Source organism: Acanthaster planci, linkage group LG01 (genome assembly GCF_054643075.1).
Source record: "Acanthaster planci isolate LZ-2023a linkage group LG01, COTS_SCS, whole genome shotgun sequence".
Lineage (NCBI taxonomy): Eukaryota > Metazoa > Echinodermata > Asteroidea > Valvatida > Acanthasteridae > Acanthaster > Acanthaster planci.
In genome coordinates, this window is record NC_141777.1 from 19278464 (window position 1) to 19301261 (window position 22798).

A 22798-nucleotide genomic window follows, 5' to 3' on the forward strand; every position below is an offset into this window, starting at 1 on the left:
TTTGCAGCATTTGTGGTTTTAGTCGCCAACAGTCATACCAAGCTTTTTAGGGCAGTATCTGACAAACAAACATGTAATTAATGAATATTACCATTTTATTTACAGATACAGTCAATCAAGTACAAATTTATCTTACACATTGATTAAAACTGAAACTACAACTAGAGCTCTTTGTAAAAATCAATGTATTGGCAATCTCATATTCCAACCAACACCACATGTTTACAGTTTTTAACGCAAGGCGCAAAAATTTATAGTAAAAAGGGGCCAGCCACGTTGAATAGTGACAGCTTTACAAACTCAACAAATTCATGTTCGGTGCAGTTATCCAAGATTTCTACATTGTCAAGCGAAGCCCATGTAACCGTGAAATCCAGACATGGGAAATGTATTTCTCTTCACGAGTGCAGCACACTTCATTCCAAAACTTGGCAATGCCATTTTCAGCCCACTGGGAATATATATCGAACTCCACCACTCACACAAAGACAGTTGTCGTAATTCCTAAGCATACTTTTCACCTAATGTAGAAGTGGTTCTTTTTTCTAGTGTACATTTTCCATCTAGCGGTAAGGTTCCATGCAACATACTAGGCTTCATTTTGCGTTGTTTTTCCTCTCTCACTTAGTGCTTGGTCAAAACTTACAACAGGGAATTACATGTACATGCAAGACGAATAGTACTTTTCTTTTTTTGTACACTATGCTGCATGTACTTCTCAATAGAATGTGGATGGCGGCATCTGCCTGTGTGCCAGACTCGTCCTGACCGCCCACCTCAAAGCTTGCCTCTTCTTGTCTGTGGGCACCACGTAGTTGTTGGCGGAGTACGCCCGAGGTGTGCGCCTTGGATACGCTGCCGAGTCCTTGTACATCATCTGCTCCTGAAAAGAGGCAGGTTATGGAGTACAGGGTGATACGTGCTTCAGGAAATTCTCTGTAACTCAGATACTGCATCACATCTCATCACAAACATTTCAGGTGAACATCCAAGATTACCGATTTAATGCTTCTTTCCACATACGGTCAACACTTGTGCCAAGCAGTGCGTATCTGTCAAAATCACTCCCAAGACGATTTTGACGGCCAAATGCAACACGCACGTGTAGTATATAAACGGGTCGCTTTTTGTGTCCGTAAAAGTGAAACGCATGAACACATGACGTACGCAACGCACCTTAAAATAACATATGGAAAGGCGCCTTTAAAGGTGACCCAACTAAACGGAAATGAGTCACCCGGAGCCAGTTTGGAGTTAAAGGCCTTTATAAGAATCTTGCACGATGCAAATCAATGGGAATTCTCAACAGGTTTCACCCATGTTGTGGCCATTTTCACCAGAAAGCCAACCCAACAGCTGAATCAAACCAAACAGCTCAGTTCCTGATCCAAACTAATACATATTACTGACAATCTGGCCTTTGGGCTCAGTTCGTCAGATCCGGTCAGGAATACAACTGGCAGTTTGTAGAAGTACCCATGCATCTTATAAGTAAACAAACTTTCGCTCCATACAAGGCTACTTTTCCACAAAGTGGTCCCAAATCATACTTTTCATTCTCAACTGCACCGGTGCACTGGCAAGGTTTCTTGCCTGCTATTTCTTCCATGTACCCATGTACTGTATGCCATGCTTCCTATGTGTCAAAAGTTATCTTATTGCTGCTTAAAAGTATTCAATTCAACTCAATTTTATCATCCTCGAGGGGAAATTCCCACTGGCCTTTTACATTACTTTGGAGTTTAGCACAAGCAAATAACAAAATGTCAAGATTTACGAGTAAATACAGAGCAAATAGAGGAACAAATATGTTTTTGAATTTCCATCAAAATAAAATACTGCACAGAACCTATCAAAGCCATTACAACTTGCACATTTATAAGTGCAACTAACTCCTGCATAGCATCTAGCATGGTCTTAAGAATAACTGATGGACGGTATCAGACTATTTTAGAATTCATGAGGGGTCCAATGGTCTGAAATTCTGAAGTGTGTTTAATCACAAGTACAAAATTACTTATCAGAGTAAGACAGGTACTAATTTGATAGGAAATTTCATTTTTGCCTTTACTGATGTTTCCAACTTCCCTGAATGAAGAGTTAACCTTACTGTTCATTCCAATATGGCTGACTCATCAATTTAAATAAGATCCATGACACTCTCAGCACCCAGCTGCGTGCTGTTTCTGAGATGTGACCATCAAGTTATTCCAAGTCACAGTTACGTAAGTCGAGCTAAATAGGCAATACCTTGATACTGCATTGCGATTTTGACCAGAAAGTCAGCAGACAGGACAAGCAGCATTTCTTCTTTTTAAGAAAAATACCATCTGAAGTCTCACTTTCCATTTTCTTCCACTGCCTGACAACTCGTCTTGGGCTTTACTGAGGCACGCAACAAACATTTTAACCACTTCCTGCCGGGTGGAATTTGCATATGCGGGACAAGTTGCTGGGCGATTTTCAAGATTTTCCGTTTTCAAAACTCTTCAAAAATTCATATCTTCATTTATCTGGACGCTTACATTCACACCAATGACTCTGGTGGCTACTGTTATCTGACAGGCAACCTCCATTGACACCGGAGTATTGCAGCCAGGCCTGCCGCCTAGTAAAGAGAGCCCAGATTGTGCGGTGTAGCGTAACTTCCTTTGTTCCCAAAATTGGCCCAGTGTGTTGCTGAATTACAGTGGTGTCTTTACAAATGTGGCCAGATCAGGTTGCAGGGATGTTGTATCGCTCATCGCTGGAGCACTTTTGTCCCCGCTGATAATCCGTTGGCACTGAATGCCACAAACAACGGTATACTGTTTCAAAATAATAACGGATTACCTCCGCTAATGCCAACACTCTGTGCTCACAGCATATGAAAATTGATTGGCAATTCCCAGCAGCTCATTTTTTGTTCCGAGTACGGTCTTTTGTCACAAGGCCCAGTTCCTTTGTCTGATTTCAGGCACCCTGTACCGGGCTCCCTGACAGGAAGTGGTTAATATCTGAGCGACCCATTTTCAGGCAAGCAACCATTCTGTCAGTGTGTGCACACTTACCCTGATGCTCCATCTGAGGTCGTTTCGGTTCTTTTCGCCCGGCGCTCTATGACTGCTCCATGCGGCCTTGTACATCTGATGTCTGTCAAGGAAGGGGCGGATGGAAAGCATTTGAGTCTGAGCAATTCCGTAATTGCGGGAGCACCTTTGTGCTAGATCTTGGCGGCTGTGAGTCGGACAGAATTCAGGTGTATCGTCCCTAACAAAACCTGGACTGACAATGACAGAACTGTCTGAATGATCCCCCCCAAACAAAATTGAGACATTTGTCTTAAATATAAATGTGACAGCTCACGTCTTCAATGACTGAAGCATTTTTGAACACTAAACCAATTGCTTTTACATGGAAAGTAGCTCTCTCGAAACAAGTTAAAATTGGCTCTTTACCAAGTCCAAACAAACCGTAACTGAACTCAATGCAGTCATAAAGAGAATGAGTCGCCCTACCTCGAGACTGGATCCGTCTTCATGTCATGCTTTGTCCTTGGCTGAGCAGAGTCTGGTCTTATGACTACAGCAAGAGATGACAATAAAAGTATGTTAAGTGTACACTGACTGTATTCTGAGCTTAAACAAATCACAGATTCCAGGTGTAACGGTGCTTGCTGTTTGGAAGTGTTTGTTTCCACTGAACACTGCGACATCTAAGCCCAGTTGCAAGTCCAACCACTGACTAAGTCCCCTCCCCTTGGAGTTTAATCCTAAAAAGATTCGTACCCTCTGTCCCCCAGAGTTCGGCTGTGGCATGCCCAATGATTTTTTTTTTAACTTGGTGCCCACGTAAAGACATCAGTACAAATGTTACATTTCAATTGAATATGACATGCGTAGGGGTTTTGATGTTATGATCATTTGACATTTATGGCCTCACATGTGTTGGCCCATGTGCATTGAGCACGTCAATGGTTAACATGTGGATTTTTGACATATCGAATATTCACCAAATTGGTGTCAAACAGACCGTAGGATGTTACAGAAAAAACTCAGGGCTTGGAAGATGAAACAAATTTCAAATGGTTTTGGAGAAAATCTTGAAGGGGTGGATTCTACCTCCTCCCCTCCTGCTCTTTCAGGGTACAACATGTCAACACCAGATCAAACACTCACATGATCTTGGTAGATGGGGTTTGTACACTGTGTTTTCATCTCCTGCAGGCCGGTGAGTGTACTGCAAAATGGAAAGTATGCTTGTATGTAATTCTCGTTACAAGTAAAAGCCAATCAGGACGGTTGAATGTTACTGGAACACCTGAGCGTAGGTTTGGGTAACTCTCTAATGAAATCTAACGGAAGTGATTCAAATTTGTTCGAAATGCAACTCTATAGTTTGCTTCCCATTATGGTAATGGAACAAAGTTTGGGAGGTTTCTGAACTCTATTATGAATTGTTAAAGACTTTACCAGTCCTCTGGAGGATTGTGGCCTTCTTGAGGTGTAGATGAGATCCGAAAGGCTGGAGGCACTGTCAGTCTCCGTCAACGTAGTGTCTCCATCCTCATCATCAGAGCCTCGGACATCTTGCCTCAAGGCCAAACGGGATAAGCGATCACCGATGTCACGTACATCTCCTGCTTATGGACAAAGACTGGACTAAGTTTAGATTATCACCCATTGGCACCCTTAACATTTGATAATGCTCCGCATTTCGTTGTTAAGTTTGGAATGGCACACATGCATCATCCTTGATAAATTGTCTGATCTGGCCTCTGTGCGGAGAGAGAAGGCCATGCCAAGCAAGACTGCCTCAAGGAAAGTGCAACCCAGAGAATGTGTAAGATTTTTTTGGACCCAACATAGACATCATTATTTTCTTGTACCTGATTCACTTTCAGTTATGGACTCATCAAACACCTGGGCCTGACCATTCATCTTCCTGTAACAAAGCGAAACAGTTGGAATTACTGAGAAAATGCAGCGAGTCACTAGCCGGTGCCTCATTGGTGACTGTCTCAAGACGGTGGACCATTAGCATCATTTTTAGGCACTGAGTATCCTAATCAGTTCTGATATTGTATGGGATTTATCATTCTATTTGGCACTGACTCCAGACCACTGGGGCAGGATGAAAACCAAACTCAAAAAATCCACTGGTGAGCTGGTGGCAGATCTGTTTGATCTCGTGCTAGAAATTCAGGTGCGCGGCTTTGGGAAACAGGACATTTGCAGGGTTTCTTGGATCTGCTTCTGGTTTGTGATAGGCCTTGAAAATTGACAGCTCAATTCATGATGAAGTTGCTATCTTTTGAAATGGAAGATAAAAAGCTTTGTTTTTAGGAAGTGTAGTTGATGTGCTTTGCAACAATATTTTCCGATGCTTCAAATTTGACATTTTGGGGTTGAAGACCCAAAGCTGTCATTTCCCTACACATTTCATTTCCCTGACCTACACATACCTGACCACTTTCCTCTTCATTGTGGGTCTCTTGTTGGCCGACGCCCCCCTGCCCTGCCTCCCTCTGCCCTGGGTGCTGTCATCCGTTGTGTCCAGGCCCACGGTGGACGTGTCACCATATTTGTAGCTGAAAGGCTCCGGGTGCTTAGCCGGGTAATTGGCTGTCTGACTTGGTTTTGGTTTCACTGGCTGCCCAGCTGCAACTGGCTTGTACTGTTTTTGATTTGGATACATATACATTGTTGGTTTTACACATAAATGGTATCAGTTCACAGCAAGACACTGATCTGTCATTTTCTCTGTGGACAGGTTCATGTACATACAAACATACCACCAAAAATTAAGTTACCTTTCTATCCCCTGGGCATGTTTGCGGAAAGCTCCACGTTTCTGCCCAAATCCTACAATTTCCAACAAACCACTTCCTTTTACATTTGGACTTGAGGGCCTATTTAAAGCAACACTGGGTGGGTTCTTCTCTCGGCAGTTCAACAGAATCTGAAGTTTACACAATGTGTTGAACAAATGGCAAGGTTTAACAGGCCTCTGCTTAGCAATCTCTTGGCAAAGTTTAACAGGCCTGTGCTTACCGATTTCTTAGCAAGGTTTAACAGGCCTGTGCTTACCGATCTCTTGGCAAGGTTTAACAGGCCTGTGCTTACTGATCTCTTGGCAAGGTTTAACAGGCCTGTGCTTACCGATCCCTTAGCAAGCTTTAACAGGCCTTTCTTACTGATCTCTTGGCAAGGTTTAACAGGCCTGTGCTTACCGATCTCTTGGCAAGGGTTAACAGGCCTGTGCTTACTGATTTCTTAGCAAGGTTTAATAGGTCTGTGCTTACCGATCTCTTGGCTGCACTGGGAGCTGAGTTAGGCCGTCTGCCTCCAGCTGACGGGTAGGGGATTGGATGACTTCTGACTGGCAGCCTCAGGTCTTCAGCTGTGTAATCTGCAACCATCAAAACAATGTTCTAACAATAATAATATGGCCATATACATGTAGAGAGCCAAAGTGAACGTGTCACATGCACAACGCAGTGTGTGCGCGGCATTAGTGCGCGAACCAGCGCATTAACCAACATGCGTGCCACTCCATTTGTTTCCGCTGCACTCTCTGGTTCAAAATGACAAAGTGCACCTATCCTGAAACCCGATCAAGGTACACCAACATTATACATGTACATTGTTATAATCCCTGATTATCGGGCCTGCAAACGTTTCGAAACAAAAAACAACTCGACCCCTGGGGAATACATGTACACAGCATAATGCTGCCATTTTGAGGCACAGATAACGAAATCAAGCAACTTCAAATTCCCCTGCCCAAACAATTTACTACATGCACATTGCTAGACATACAAATGTACATGTACATATGTGTATAATACACATGCAGATCTCAATCTTTCAACTATGTCAACTGTGTAGGCGTTTCAAATTCATGTACTGTATGTCTGGTTGAGGCGAGAACTGGCCACGGAGAAGTTTCAATTTGCCTTCTTGGAACTATGCAAGTAACACCCCAAATTTATCCTCTTGTTACTTTGCAAAACAACCCAAATTTCCATGTGCGTAAGAATAAAAATTTCCTCTGGCTTGTGCTTACCCAAGTCAGAAGCGGCAGATGTATCAATCAATCCTTCTCTTTCAGATTCGTCTTTGATTAATCGCTCCAAATCTGTAATTAACAAGCGAGTGATGTCCATGTTCATCTCACTTCTTCGGCACGGACCAGAAAGATAAGGTCAAGTAAAAACTACAACAGTTTCTTGTGGGGATTTTTGAAGAAAGTAAAGAGGACGGGGAGGCCCTTTTTTCATTGTTTTTTTTTCAAATGGATGACGAGTTTTTTCTGATACATGTACTCGTAATTCTGTGTCTGAAGGACCAACATAAATGCCTCAAGCTCACAGATTTTGAAGCCCATGTACATATTTTGTCCAAAATAATAAACTTGGGCCATCCCAGCAGCACTGTACTTTGCCTGTGCACTGATAAAAGAGACACCGTGGAGACTGATTGGTTTAGACTGGAGTGAGTAACTTGAAAGTTGCATGGTCCAAAGATAGAACTGCTAATTAAAGAAATGCATCTAGCAAAACATAAACTGACAAATTTGGGAGTCTGACGAGGAAAACAAAAAAACATGGAGCTGCTGGCGCCCACCTTTGGCAAACTGTTGCAGCTGTGCAGTGGGAATGTTGTGGTAGCCGAGCATGCCCAACTGTCGGCGGACGTCGTCCTCGCTGAAACGCAGGCTGTCGTCTGAGGTATCCATTGCTGCTGGAGGTAAAAAAAAAAGCCTGTGAACGGATCAGAATTTTTTAATCACGAAACAAAGTACATATATCGTACATGTAAATATCGCCAGGGTAGCAACACACAAGTATGTTTAGGCCTATTGGGTGAAACTATTTGCGGAGTGATTCCAGAATACCCTGCCACTCTGAAAAGGCCCCCGGAATGACTGATTACATGTATGTGGGTACGAGGTGAAAATCCTCATGAGACGAGAGTGACTGTTTGACCTCGTAGCTGGCTACGAAGTTGATCATGCAGGGTGGCGGGATATTTCTGCAGTTGAGCTTATTTGCCCACTTTCTGAAAGGGGTTTGATTTACATGAAGTTGTGGCAATTTCTTTTTTTTCCTAACCTTGGATACTTCTTTTGTTACAAAGAGACCAGGTATAAAACGTAGAAGAAACATACAACCTGCATGTGCTGTAGACTGGCCATTAGTCTGAAGTTTCCCTGCACCAAGGTGCACTTGATATTCTATAGTGTAAAGTTCCAATAATATCCTCTGTTCAAAACCCTTTCTTACAGCATACCATACGTGTATATACATGTATGTTTTTAATCACCGACTTTATAATTTTATGTTCCTGATGTTTCTTTTTATAATTGGTCACTTATTTATTGCTTAATTCATCATACACTACGCTAATTGGATGTAGAGGATTTTCAGAGAATTTTTTGAACCAATTGTGTTACCGAAGAGGTAAATCCCAGTTCCATCTCATGGATGCAAAGTCTCAAACCTGACAGTGTGGAAGGATAGATGAAATATTTGTCGTCAAAGTCCCTTAAAACACTCTTCTGTCTCTGCTATTGCACTCTCTGGATATGTTTAGTGCAAGGCCATACAGGTACATAAAGCAACTTTAAACAACTGGGACAGGTTCACGGTGCCTAAATGGGCACATTCTGTACATGTACATGTAGGTTCTTTTAACACATGTACATACTGTAGAACAGGGTGAAAGTGGTGTGCCACACAATATTTTGCACCAAAAGCAGAAACTGGTTGGTACACTGTACATGTTAGGAAAATATATCACTGGCTCCATTTCAAAGACATGACATGGAAACCCTCTACTATACCAGTCACTTTGTGACTTCAACCTAGAGAGAATGAAACCTCAACCCGAATGTGCTACCGTAACACATCTCTGAGCAACATCTCTGAAAAATCCCTTGGGTTTGAAATACAGCACTTCATTCCCCTACTGAATTTTTGATCGCACCATTTGGCTGCTTCACTGTCAACAGAATTCAGTCAATTTAATAGTTACTCTAACCAATTCAACTTGACCATTTACCCAAGTCATCCAGTTGTCTGGACAACTCGACTTAGGATTTCGGCCTAACAGTAATTGACCCTCCCACTAAATCCCTTAAAAAGTTTGAGGATTTGTGATGGAAAGAACTCCAAATTTGAGTGCTACTCATTTTTCCCTACTATTAGCCATCTCAAAGCAATAACACTGGCACTGCCCACTGCATGCACGGTTCTTTCCATGCCTCCCTACACTGCCACATCATCTGCTCATTGGTCATTCCTGATGTGCCTCTACCTGTCTTTTCTACGAAATATCCAACCTTACTTCCCTTCTTTCATGTTTTTCAAACAATATTATACAACCAGGAAAACCGTAAATTAGAAAGAATGATCACAGAATCGTGCAATGCATGCAAGAAGATCGACTGATCGTGCAAAGATTATGCGATCGCATTCAACATCAACATACATGTACATGTAATGATGTATCATGCATATTGAACATATGAATACATGTACAATATCACTACATTTCAAGTATACCAATGTGAAGTTACAGAGTAGTTCCTCATTCTTCGTTCAACATTCAATGTTGAACACGTATGTTGTGTAACTATTTGATACTCTAACATTGAACAAGTAACCATTTGACATTAAGGGTGCACACCTCTAGAAATGATGGAGTGCTAAAGGGACAAAAAATATAAACTGCAGCACCATGAGCATCCACTTATGTACCTTATTTACATTGTACATGCCTTTTCACAATTATGTACACGTACATGCACACGCCATTAACTCTCTCCCACAGAGGCAACCTAGACATGGGATTTTTGGGGGTCAAACAAGCCTGAAATTTATGTAAGCGACAGTTTGTTTTTTGTCCCTTTTGCATTCCATCATTTCTAAGGGTGTGCATCCTGAGCGGCTGACGAATGTCAAATGGTTACTTATTCAACGTTGAATATCAAACAGTCATCAAGTCATGGAAATTAACCTACATGTACTTGTTCAACAAGTTCGACACTGAATGCCAACGTCAACCGAGAAATAAGTAACTTTAAACATGTACATGTAGGCCCGAACTTCACACTGCCATCAGGTACCCCCAAAACTGTGGGGTCCGACGTCGTCCACCACCCCACTCGTGGGAGCAGGGCAGACATCAGACCCCACAGTTCTGGGGGTAGCCATCAGGTAGGCCAAGGCCCAACTCTGAGCCTTATTCTCGCGTTCAGGATGACATCACTGAATCTTGATTTTTCTCTCTTGTTGGTCAAGTGGTGGCTACTCCATATTTACACTCGTAAGTGAAAGGAGCAAAAATGTATTCTAGTCTATGAAGAAAATCTGGGGATTGCATACTTGGAGACCACCCAGATTTTTGTCATTTTAATCTCTCAAAACTGGTACCTGTAAGTCTCCCCTAACATATCCCCCCCCCAGGCAACACTCTCTTTATTGCGCTGACCCTATTTTTTGGAAATTTCAAATTGTAAACTGTGAGAAAATGTGACTTTCTTACTGATAAACCAGCCACGCAAATAATTTGAATCCACCATGTGTCATGTCATGCATGTGTTAAAATACTGAGTTTTCCCTAATAATTTCCCTCAAAACTCAAAACCCTGCCCTTAAGTTTTTTACAACAACCCTACAGTTATTGAGCTAGCCCCACTCGTGTGCCATACTAGTGGGGCTATTAAGTATTATTGAACATGTCACAGTCATCTACCAAGGTGATTTCAAAAGCTAAATTGACTAAACAGTCTCACAACTTCAATAATATTGTTTATACATCACGTACGCGTAATCGGCGTCTTATAATCTTTACATCAAATACAGTATGCCTGAATTTGAAATTCCACTGTTCACGCGCTATGAATTCCTCCCACACTGTACCGAAAAGGTTTCAGTTATTTTTATCACGTTGTAGCTAAAAAGGAGGAAAACATGCAAATCCCTGTACTATGAGAGTTACCCCTTTGCCCAGAAGTACTGTAGGCCTACGTGAGTGAAATAAACATGAAACAACCTCCGACCATGCTCCGACATGTCCGACCGCGAAAGTGCGGCGAACGAAAAAAAAAACACTTAATTCTCACCTTAAACTCAATAGGCCGAAGTGTTATTATTAAATAAAGTTCTTCTTCCCTTCCAAATGGTCAACTTCTTTTCAGTACTCCCGTTACAGATTTGTCCTTAAATGGAGAAAATGTAGAAGCAATCAAATTTCAAACCGTCCGCTTCGAAGGCAGGCAACCCTAAAATATTTGTGTCAACAACAAACTCTTGAGGGCAGTATTTTGTTTGTAGTTCACTACTAATTTTTTAAAAACCGTAGGGGTACATTCCACCAAATCGTAGGGTTTCTGTGGGCAAGTTCATGAGTATTTTGGCAGGGTTTTTACAATAGGACATGTCATAATCAGGATGGATCATGGGGATATTTCCATATATCACGAATTTGGGACTGGTAGTTTTCAGTTCGGGGTAAAATGCCCCAACGTTCGCCTGTGGGCCTATTTTGGACAGCGGCGCCGCGAGCGGTTACATTCAAAGCTGACGAGCACACTATTTTGGGGTAACTTCGGGGAAAGGCGAATGCTAAAAAAATAGCGTGGCTAACCCCAATAAAAATGAAATAAAACGTGGACTTCTGGTCATAATCTTGAATTTCTAGTGAAAAACCGGAGGCCAACCTCTTCCCTAGGGTCAAAGGGCAGCGCTATTTCGGTCCGATTTTGCACTGTTTTCTATAGGGGCGCGTATAGTGCAACATACCGTGGGGCCCGGTTCGCCAGTGGGTTCTCTATGGAGTCAGTTTGGATGCCAAATTCCAGCAGAGACTGTGAACACCCGGTGCAAGGCGTCATTTTGCAATATTTATTATTTTTGCCACAGAATTGTAATTCCTCTTACAACAAATATATTTAAAATTAGGTAAAAACCACAAACAGGAGAACATTTTGGAGGAGATTTGAAGCCGATGTGCTCGATATTCCCGCAATCAAAATTTGTGATATTTCGACATGATAAAAAAAAATCTGATATCGATATCAGATCAATCGAGTGTATGGAGAAATCGAGTAATCTTATATCACTAATTAAACGTCATTTAGCTGGCAGGTATATATGACCCACCCCACTGACAGTAATCGCATTTGCTGTAGGGCTAGCCTACAGAGGCCAAATATGAATGTTTGCTTTGAAATTTCCAGCCCATCCCAATTTTATTCGCAAAGGCAATTTTCATTTGCCGTTTCGGTGGAAAACTTGTAAATAACTGTACAGGCCCAATGCTAACACTGACATTGCTTTCGCTACTAGCGTGAATTATGAAAAAGTAGGCACATCTCAAATTACGCCCACACAATACGGGCGATTCACAATAGTGCGCCTCCAAGAGTTTGCAACGCGTTGGCCAATCTATCGACCCTTTCCAAGCAACGGAGACCTTGAACTTGAGAATTTACAATACTTTGAGTGGACGATCACAAAGGACTTTACTGCAATTGCATTTGCCTGGTATATCGATTCCACTTTCCCCCATAAAAGGAAGAGACTGTTGTTTTGACAGGAATTGTTCCTTGGTAATGCTTGTCCTAGTTGTCCTCGTTTCCCTCATTTTTGTTAGCAACATAACCCTCATTGTGCCGCCAGAATGATACTGGGGCTTTGCATGCTAATTTCAGGATTATGCCCAAAGGCTGGATGACCAAATCTCAGGTGACTGAGTGCAGTACTATCTGGGAATGAAGATCGAAATCTTGGTAAATTTTACATGGTTCAAAAGCTTAAAGAAAGGGATACAATATACAGCAAATTTCAACTCGCTAAACCTGCATAAGTTTGGGGGAAATGGAAGATATGTCATAGTTTCAAACTGTTTACTAGGAAATGCCCATGCGCAAACTATCAGAGTGGAACTGTGACTATTACTCTCTCTGATGATCAAATCCAGGAAAAGTTTGCATCGTTAAAAGGCGTGATTGTAGGACTGCGTACAACATTCCATAAAATGCAACTTTCAAGCAAGTTTAAGAGAGATGTCAACAAGATAATGTAAATGTTCTGCTGTTTTGTCGACTATGTCTCGACAATTCGGGTCTTTTCAACTTATTGCGCTTGGCAGCTTTAATATGACTTTAGGTATATCTTGCAGGTAACTTTTGCATGGTCCGAAATAAGTACTTACTCAAAAGCCTGATGCCTTTCAAGAGTAGGCTATGTTTGCGTGCGTGAAATCCCCTTCATTCCAGAACCCTATAGCGCCAACCACTCATCTAATCAGTCCCGAGGCAAAAAGTGCCTGTTTTGTTATTTGCAATGTAAGTAGTGATAAACTCTCAGCTACAAATGAAAAAGCCCCTCGTGCCCCTTTCCCGATATAATCGGTCTTCATTAAAAATTAAGAAATTGAATTTGTGAAACATTTTCTTGGAAAACGATGTGTGCGGTGTAGCAACCCCGTTACTTTCTACAATAGGCATTGACCGCAGTGCGTGATCCCCTCCATTATGTTTGGACAAATACAAAAGCCATATTCGGGGAGGAGGTTATAAGCTGGAGGATGGGGGTTGATACGCCTCACTTACCCCAGTCTTCCCCCTGTTAATGACACGCCCAGGTCCCGGAGTGGTGGATACCTGACCTCATTTCTCTGCATGATCCCCACCTTGAAAGGACTTACTTTTTTACTAGGAGAACAAAATGGGCGTGCCCAGGGGGAATGTGCGGCAACAGTTGAGATGTTTCCTGGCAATTGCCAGTGTGATCGCGATTATTCAAGTGGGATTCTGTGCGGCTAGACCAACTACAGCACCGGTAATGTATTTGGTGTGCTCTTGAGGAAATCTGTTTTGTTTGAAATGCCAAATTACATCTTCTTTACTAGCGCAGTCATGTACTTGCATTTTCAGAGTATAACAAGACAAATTGTGGCCAATTTGCAAAAACGAAATCATTATTATTTTGAGGGTTCAACATTATTAGAGATATTACTCGCGATGTTAATGAAATCAACGAATCAATTATTATTTATGCACCTTGTGAGGCCGAGAAGGGGCCGAAATACAGGCATCTCACTTTTGGAAACTATGTGCCAAACTTGTCTTTCAAAAACCTACACAATGCATTCTCTCTGCCTAGAGAACTCAGGCTCCGCTGTCTTCCGGTCGATCAATGCATTCCCCCACATTTTCTTAAGTCACTTACAACGTAAGAACTATGCAAATATCTATCTTCTCTTCTAAGATTCCAGACCTGTTCATATTCCTTTATTTATATGATGGTTTCCAGAATTCCTAAGTATCGTAAAATGCTGGTGACAGGGTTTATTTCTGTTGCTGCTCCACACCCTATCCACCTACCCACCACTTTGCTTATGCTCCGAGAGTGTAATCATCATTTCAATCTGCTCTGAAGAAACGTAGCAAATCATCGCCCTTTTTTTCTTTTATGTGTAAGCCCTGTGTATCCCTTGGTAATTTGGCGCCATTGTAATGCAAGTACATGTATTATTAATACGAAAGTTAACCAAACTTGCACATATTAACAAAACCCGACACGAACTTCCAATCACTCTGCTAACTTTTATCACCATACATTTTGTGGCCGTGTAACTATAAATATTCGACTACAATTTGTAATTATCGATTGCAGATGAAATCTTCCTCTGACCTAAGTACGGCTCGTAGACTCTCGAAAACGCCCCTTACGATAACCACAGAGCCAAGGGAGGAGACACCCAGCCCGGGGGCTGTCCAGTCAGACATGATGCTGACAGCGGACCAGCTCTCTGAAATACGCAACCTAGAAGCGGACAAAGCACGGGACGAAGAGCCAGCGGAGGCGCGCGGGAGACAGCGGATGCGGAGGAAGGCAGTGCCCGATGTGGCAAGGCTGTGGCCCGGCGGAATTGTCCCATATGAAATATCCAGGTCTTCAAGTACGTCACAATTTCGTTGTTCGCTGAAAAAAAAATTGACCACATTTCCTTGACTTCAATAAATCTACTCAGAATTACTTTGGAATAAATATTGAAAGACATTATTGATGTCATCTCCAGTTCTTTTTTAATTCGAAACTCACCGACAAGATCTTTCAGATAAATCTGCAGTTCAAGTGAACTTCAGAAGTGGGTTCTACAGCTGAAAAGTAAATAAAACGAGTACTACTCAGCATGTTTTAGTTCATAATCCTGTCGGCATTTCCATCAAAATCAGAATGGTAGAATTGAAATGCACGTTTTGTTATTTCATTTAGGTCCAGTAATCACACAAACTCAACTTTATACTCTTGGCGTATCTTTGGTTCGTCAATGCAAATAAGGTAAAATAAAAGGCATTTTTAAGCCAACAGTATCCTCTATAAAACCATGGGATTTAGGAAAATGCCAGTTGACCGTTCATGTTTAATAATGGCCAGCAATTGCGTGCACCATCTTTGGGACACACTTTAAAATGACTGACAAGTGTATCTTGCCTTGCAGTGTCGGATCGTAGTGTAATCGAAGGGGCCATTGCTCACTGGGAAGAGAAGACCTGCTTAGACTTTCGGCCGTTTAATCGCAGACTGGCCCGCCGTCTGCGCCACAGCAGCAAGATTGTCTTTTTCAAAGGATCAGGGTAAACCGGTCTGTCCGGTCTGTAGTTTGACTCAGTCTGGGTGCTGTGTGAAAGGAGATGGTATGGTACCTTCTCTTCTTTAAGATTCGGAACACTCCATGGACTTCTGTTACCGTACCGTTTCTTGCCCCCTCGTCGGGTTCAGTTTACATGTTGTCATACGTCGTTTTAATGTCTCCCTTTTATCTGTCCACCGGGCTGAAATTCCTCTCTGCCTCTTGGCTGTGTGTCTGTCTATTGGTGGTTTATCCTAACTAATGGATCTAAGGAGATTGGCTTACGGTGAAAATATTTCCTCCGGTGACAATCCGTGACTATTTAATGTGAAACATTGCCCAAGTTAGTGTTACTGCATCAAGACAAGTGCTTCTACAGCGAAGTCCGCCTTGTCCCTCACCTCAAGCTTTCAAATTTAATGAGTTTAGTAACAGTATATGTTTATTATTCTGGCAACGGCACTCGATATTGAATGTCCCTATTATGGGTTCATGTGGCTCTACGAACAACTCTCGATCTTACAAGTTTATAAGGTCCGAACACTGTACTTTACTCTCCGTCGTCATGTTCACAAGTCGGAACGTTTGTAGAGAAGGGTTAAGTTTTAGGTACCTCATTCTTTAGAAAGAGGTTCATATCACCTTTCTTTGGCAGATGCTGGTCAAGCGTTGGAAGGTCTCACAATGGAGCGCAGAGCATTTCAATCGGGGACGGATGTGCTGTTGTAAGTCAAACAAGTTTAGATAAAGCAAGTGCCAAACCTAATTGAATAAAATGAAAATATGGATAACCCAAATGGCAACAGTTAACATAAGATTATAAATGGAAGTATTCGATAAACGTATTTAAAGTCCCACAAACCGCTCTTGGATTTGTATTCCACCTTTTCTGTTTCTGCATGAAACATAAGTTCTTTTCCTATTCGAAGCTGGGATCGATCGTGCACGAGATTGGCCACGCTGTCGGTTTCTTCCACGAACATTCGCGCCCGGACAGGGACGATCACATCCGCGTTCACACCGAGAACATCCACCCGAGATACCGCTACGACTTTAGGGAGCTCGACTGGGGCCGAGTGACAAGCATGGACGTCCCGTACGACACCAAATCGATCATGCACTACGGATCTCATGTAAATAGCAATGGAGAAAAGAAACGCTTGTATGGAAAAGTTCATCCCCCCCCCCAAAGGAAAAAGAACAGAAAATTAGTTGATCCAAATGACCATTCTAAGTTGCACAAATATGATCTCACTTGACTGTGGTATAGGGCCTACGAGTATATCTTTAGCTCTATGGTCAGAGAGTTCAAAGTGCCATGAATAATTTACATGCTCGCTCTTCCCTTTTCAATGCGTCATACTTATAGTCTTAATTGACTCGGCACATGCGAGTGTTCTGCTCGAGGCTCTTTTGCGTCTGGACGCAGTTTGTTGTAGACTAACCTCGAAGCTGGAAATCTTTTCATTATGCTTTCAGTGTTTATCACAACGAAAAGCTATTCCTTTGGGCTTTTCATAGTCTAATGCACCTCTTATCTTCTCATCCAAGCATAGTTTACACGCATTCAGTTCCGTTCCATCCTAGGGTTTTTCCCTTTTTTGGTTGCTAAACCCGTTTTGTGTGGTTTTCTCCCCCACCCCCAGTATCAATCAATGAATGGTGAAGCCACCATTACAACCATCGATCCCTTACAGCAGGCCAACCTGGGCAGGCGAGACGGTCTGAGCTTCGGCGATGCCAAGCTAGCCAACATCATCTACCAATGCAACGGTGAGTAGGCCGAAGTGCTTGGTGATTGCTCGTTGATTGATTAATTGAAGGCGAATTTCCGCCACTTCCCAAATTCAGACAAGCGCACGCACAACCCTCCGTGCCGGACGCAGAATTTACTCTCGGGACCTTGGCATTCGCGACGATCAGCGTGATCGTCCAAAACAAGTTCCTTTACGAGTTACAAAAATTGCAGCAACATTAATTTTAAAAATCATATCCAAGCACGTCCTCGTGGCCATCAGCGCAGTGATTCTGTTACAATGTTAATTTCCTTATTTTCAGGTGATTATTACAAGATCACGCAGTCCCCCTGTCAGTAACTTTCACCGTGAGCCGTCTTGGGTGTAACTTTTCTACAGACAAAATGTCAACGAATTTACACATTTGCATGCGTTTGTCCAAACATTTGAGAAAGCTTTTTGGGGGTAAAACTGCATGGAGAAAGGAAGCTCAGTACGGTAGCTCACCGCGAGCTGAGCAACTATGAGAAATGTCCTACGTATAGACTGCACATTTTAAAGATTTCGCTGACGTCATCACAATGATCCAACGGATGTCCTATTTTACGGCAGGGATATAGGAACAGCCATTGTCATGCAATAAAACTTGGAAGACATCACAAGACGTTCCGATAAACTAAATAATATACCCTTGGTGGGAATACCTGTAAGAATGAACGAAACACTAAAGAAAGTCCGCTTCTTTCACAACCACGCCCTGTAGTATCTTCTGTTTAATCATCATTCTTCTTTAGCTCACTGCGATCTCCCAGCCATGGATTCCCGATGTTTGAACGAGGGTTACATCGGGCCAAGTTGTGATTGCGTCTGCCCGGACGACTACTCGGGCTGGAACTGCTCGTTGTTCACACCGAAACAATCAAGTAAGTGGTTGGCCACCTTACCTGAAATAAACTGTATAACTCAGAGTTACCATCAACAGAGGCTGAATACCGCCCGATTACTTTTATTACATTAACAAGAGATTTAACGGCTTGAAGACAGGCAGTGGATTTTGCTACTTTTTCGGGGGCAGAAATAGTTTATATAGTTCGTCAAGGTTTCAAAAGTTTTATTATACAGGAATAGAAACATGTTCACAACTTTTGAGCAATAAAATGGTTTAAAAGCTGCCTGTAATTGGTGGCAATTTCTAGTCAAAAACCAATTGAAATTGTTCGGGACTAACCGAACATCACAGAGCGGACCTTTCGGTATAGGCATGACTATTCTGTAACCCCCACGCACGCAGACATGAACGCCTACGAACAAGTCAAACTCAGAGGGATTACATAAATATTACTGAGAGAAAATTGCGTTTAACTTTATGTTGAAGTGGCATTAACCATTCCAAACTGAAAGATAGCCCTCGACGTGTTGGCTTTTACAATTGTTTTTTTGCTGTTCATACCATTCGCCCGTCACCCAGCGCCCGAACCTGGGCCGATGGCCCTGCACAGATTTTAGTGAAGGAAATACGTCTCCGGGGTCTCAGCTAACCACGCACACACCATTGTGGGTAAATTTCTGCCAGGCGCGCGAGCTCACTTAATGCGTTACACAAGCGGCAGTTATCAATTCCATATTTTTTCTTTGTCTTCCTCATTGCTGAAAATATTCTCACTACTCTTTATTCGTTCATCCAAAATTGATCAAAATAACCACTGATTTCAAGTGATTTGAAATATATCGCCAAAAGACACGTGATCAGCGATACTTAATGAAAGATAAATTACTACACTGAGATTGAACCAAGGCGGTGTTTTTTTTTTATCACAGCCGAGACTTTGCCCTTGTTAAAGCATTGCCATTGGCGAACCCAAAAAAATTAAGTAACGCTTGCCAACAGGAAGTGATAACCTCGCGGTCACGATTCGTGTACAATGTAAAGGCCTAGCCAATCACAGTGCAAAGCCTTGAGCACTTCCCAGCGCAGCTGTTTGGGCGCCAGGCAACGAGCGAATTCTTGCCGATTCTTACAGGGTGCGTCGAGTTACTGACAGAGGAACAGGGACAGGTATCGAGTCCAAACTTTCCGGCCGGCTACGAGAATGACATGCACTGTATCTGGTATATCAAGGTAAATGAATTTAAAGACAGTCGATGATTAACTGCAAGTCAAATCAAATCGTCTTTTGGCGAAGTCACATCGTCAAATAAAAGCTACTTTCAAAAAGTGCGGTGAAAATGGTATTCCTATATAGAGGACGAAAAGTGGCCATCTGCTTTTCTGCTATCAGGATAGAAGAAAAGCAGAGTTTGTGTTTTTGTAAAGTGCATTTTTCAACTCGGACTTTTCCCCGGGGGCCTTTTCTGCCACCTCAAAAGCAGAACGAACACTGTTTGATAATACATTTTTCTATTTTTCTTTTCTTTTTCCTTTTTTTTTTTGCTTCAAGAAAAGCAGATTTGACTTTTTCTCTGTTCGCTGGCGGCTGAAAAGTGGCCATCTGCTTTTCTCCTCTCGAACAGGCAGAAAGTAGGATCGGACGTTTAGACAACAACCGTAAATTCAACGTTTCTGTTTTTTTTAAACCGGAGAAGCAGATTTTACATAGGCGGCTGAAAAGTGACCATCTGTTTTTTGCCTTCCAAGGGCTGCGAACAGGGTCGTGAACCAACAGATTATGACCATTTCCTTTCTAGGAGATTGAAGACGTAGAAACCAATAATTACAGTCCACCCTATCTATTGTAATGAAAGATTCACATGCTTTCCATGGCCCAGGCAAGCTTGTGTGTCTCCTAGATGACAAATGAAAACTGCTCTGGTATACATGTATTTCCTTTGAGATGCTCATTTCTCTACCTCACGGGTCACTGATACTACCGTATGGGATTGGTCCCCAGAAAGCATGGTTAAGTATTGGTTTCCACGTCTTCGCTCCCCTTGAACGGAAATGGTCGTAACCTACAGGTTCATGACCCTATTCACGGCCCATTGAGGACAGAAAAACAGATGACCACTTTTCGGCCACCTGTATAAAATCTGCTTCTCTTATCACAAAAAGCAGAAAAGTTGAATTTACAATTGTCGTCAAAACGTTCAATCCACTTTCCAGCTAGTTTGACAGGAAAAAGCAGATGGCCACTTTTAGGCCGCCAGGAAAAAGAAAAGTAAAACTACTTTTGTAGTAGCAGGAAAGTGGAAAAGTCGAAAATAGCATGTTACAAAGACGTAAAGTTTGTTTTTGCTTTACTTTTCTACTAAGCTTTTCTTCTATTGTCTTCCATAATTCCTATGCTGTTGTTTATCCCCTGTTGCCAAACGCGAGGGACGTAATCAAAACTTTTGGTGAAATTGACTTTTAAACTCTCACCTTTGTGATTTTTGTGAAATTCTTTGCCAAAAATGTACTGCAGGGTACAGCCAATTCGTCGATCGAGATGACCTTTCATTCGTTCGCTATGGAAGGCGGGGAGGGTTGTTCTTTTGACTACTTCCAGTATCTTAACAGTGACATGAGCCCTCTACGGCAGAGGTGAGAAGCTTTGTGGGTGCACTGAACTATTTCAAATTCCATTAAAAGCAGTGTAAAATCAACCAAGTTTGGAGCCCCATGACAAGCAAATGAAGTCCCTTGGGCCTCTCAAATAAAAACAATGTGTCGTTTGGTCCTTCAGATTTCATTTGATTTTCAAATTTTAGTAGGTTAACCAGTGCATTTTTCAATTATTCGCCAAAAACAACCCCCCCCAAGTGAATGTTCCCAAGTCTTCTCAGCAGCCATTTTTCAAATGACATCCCTCACCTTTCGTGGGCTCTCAAACACATTTTTGTCTGCTATGCCCCAGATGGGTGCTCCTGAATCTACAGAGATGATTATAAACCATACTTACACAATCCCACAATTTCTTGGCCCAGACAGACCCCTCTTTTGGACAGAATGTGAAGGGGTACTTTTTAAGCGCCTCCGCCTGGCGGAGAGTTTTCCTTGAATTGGGACACTACACCCCTATACTCGCCACTCTCGATCTAATTATGCCCCAAGCGGGCACACGGACACCAGTCAGGACCGACTTCTTCACTTTCTCCTTGTTTTTCCCCATCAGCTGGAATTTCAAATGGGGATCAAATGGTTCCAGTTGGTATGTTTTCTGTCTGTTAGTTTTCCTCGATCAATTGGAAATTTCAAATGGGATGCAAATGGTTCCAATTGATTTGTTTTCAGCTTGTTTCCCCCATCAAATGGATTTTTTAAAGGGACTCAATTGGTTTGAATTGGTATTGAAATGGTTTCAATTGGTTGGAAAGGGTCCAACTGAGAAAAGGTGTGAATTTACTATTCAAACCAATTGAACCCAATTGGATTCCAACTGATTCTAAGCAAAAGCACTTGGTTTGGAATAGGTTATTGAATTGGTGAGTGAATTGGATCCAATGGGTAAGTGAATTGGTCTCAATAGGTAAATGAATGAATTGGCCATTTTCAGTAGGGTATATTTCAGACTGATAACATATCACTTATACAGCTGAATGCTTGTAAGCTTTTGGCTCCGAATGCGTTGAAGTCGGACACAGCACAATAGAATTTTTTAACCATTCAGACGGTTAAATAGGAGATTTTGGTTCATCCAGGTAGATTGACAGTAAGACAAATAGGAAACTGGTAAACTAGACTTACGTGCAAAATCCACGGAGAGAACGTCAAATCCGCCATCAAGTCAGTCAGAGCTGAAGATGCGACTCGGATAAGTCGTGAACCGTCCTCTTTTTTTTCACGAGGCCAGTTGATCAATTTCATTTAGACGGGTATGTGCCAGTAAATAATAAGCCTCATAGAAATTGTGCGAGTGGAGCCAAAGACCGTTGCAGAAATTACAAGGAGAGATCCCATTACGCTCCCTGTAAATATTTTTTATAGCAGTTATGGGCACGACTAACCCATATTGCAGAAAATTGTAACAAATTACTGATATTTCTCGTGTATTACTGTAGGCACTGCGGATACAGGCCGCCGCCAACGACCGAAGTACTCCCCGTGGCGGAGATCGTCGTCGAGTTTCAATCCGACAGCGACATTAACGCCAGTGGCTTCCAATTTACTTATCAGTTAGTGCCAAGTCACCACGATGAGACGTTTTAAGTTCAAATAAAAAAAATCCTGGCTCTCACCTCTATCATATATAAAATGAAATATAATTGATCTGATTTTTTTTGAAATTTGGGGGATGTTATAAATACATGTACATAGCTTTATTTTTAAGCTGCATGGCAAATGAACATTTCGCAGAGATGTGGCAAATCAGAGATCAAACGCTGGCCTTTTTTTCTGAACCATTAAAACTTCAGTTAAGAGAAGTGATGCCTCGATTTCCCGCTCAAAGTTCGAGTAATTAAAATCATCTATTACGGGATCTGTTCTTGACAGATTCTAAAAATCCACACAGACAG

The 22798-nt window shown here is 42.1% G+C and overlaps 2 protein-coding genes across 4 annotated transcripts; one reads left to right on the top strand and one right to left on the bottom strand.

The window, feature by feature from the left end:
- Nucleotides 1-74: 74 nt before the first annotated feature.
- LOC110988370 (centriolar and ciliogenesis-associated protein HYLS1-like) lies at nucleotides 75-11287 on the bottom strand. Of its 3 annotated transcripts, none has more exons than XM_022251800.2 (11): nucleotides 11110-11287; nucleotides 7608-7721; nucleotides 7048-7119; nucleotides 6284-6390; nucleotides 5444-5655; nucleotides 4868-4923; nucleotides 4452-4618; nucleotides 4158-4218; nucleotides 3498-3561; nucleotides 3051-3132; nucleotides 75-883 (listed from the first exon to the last, which is right to left on the bottom strand). In XM_022251800.2, the coding sequence occupies exons 2-11, from the start codon at nucleotides 7717-7719 to the stop codon at nucleotides 719-721; spliced, it is 1098 nt and encodes a 365-aa protein (XP_022107492.2). In that variant the 5' UTR covers nucleotides 7720-7721; nucleotides 11110-11287; the 3' UTR covers nucleotides 75-718. The 3 variants fall into 3 exon arrangements, with proteins under 3 accessions (XP_022107492.2, XP_022107493.2, XP_086989839.1); XM_022251801.2 differs by having other exon boundaries at nucleotides 7608-7724; XM_087133713.1 differs by lacking the exon at nucleotides 11110-11287 and adding an exon at nucleotides 8155-8203.
- Nucleotides 11288-13683: 2396 nt separating this feature from the next.
- Nucleotides 13684-22708, top strand: LOC110988371 (protein SpAN-like). Its single transcript, XM_022251802.2, has 10 exons — nucleotides 13684-13831; nucleotides 14669-14954; nucleotides 15498-15633; nucleotides 16285-16354; nucleotides 16559-16762; nucleotides 17276-17402; nucleotides 18160-18288; nucleotides 19387-19484; nucleotides 20767-20885; nucleotides 22343-22708. Exons 1-10 carry the CDS (start codon nucleotides 13718-13720, stop codon nucleotides 22488-22490), a joined length of 1431 nt encoding a protein of 476 aa, XP_022107494.2. The 5' UTR covers nucleotides 13684-13717; the 3' UTR covers nucleotides 22491-22708.
- Nucleotides 22709-22798: the final 90 nt, after the last annotated feature.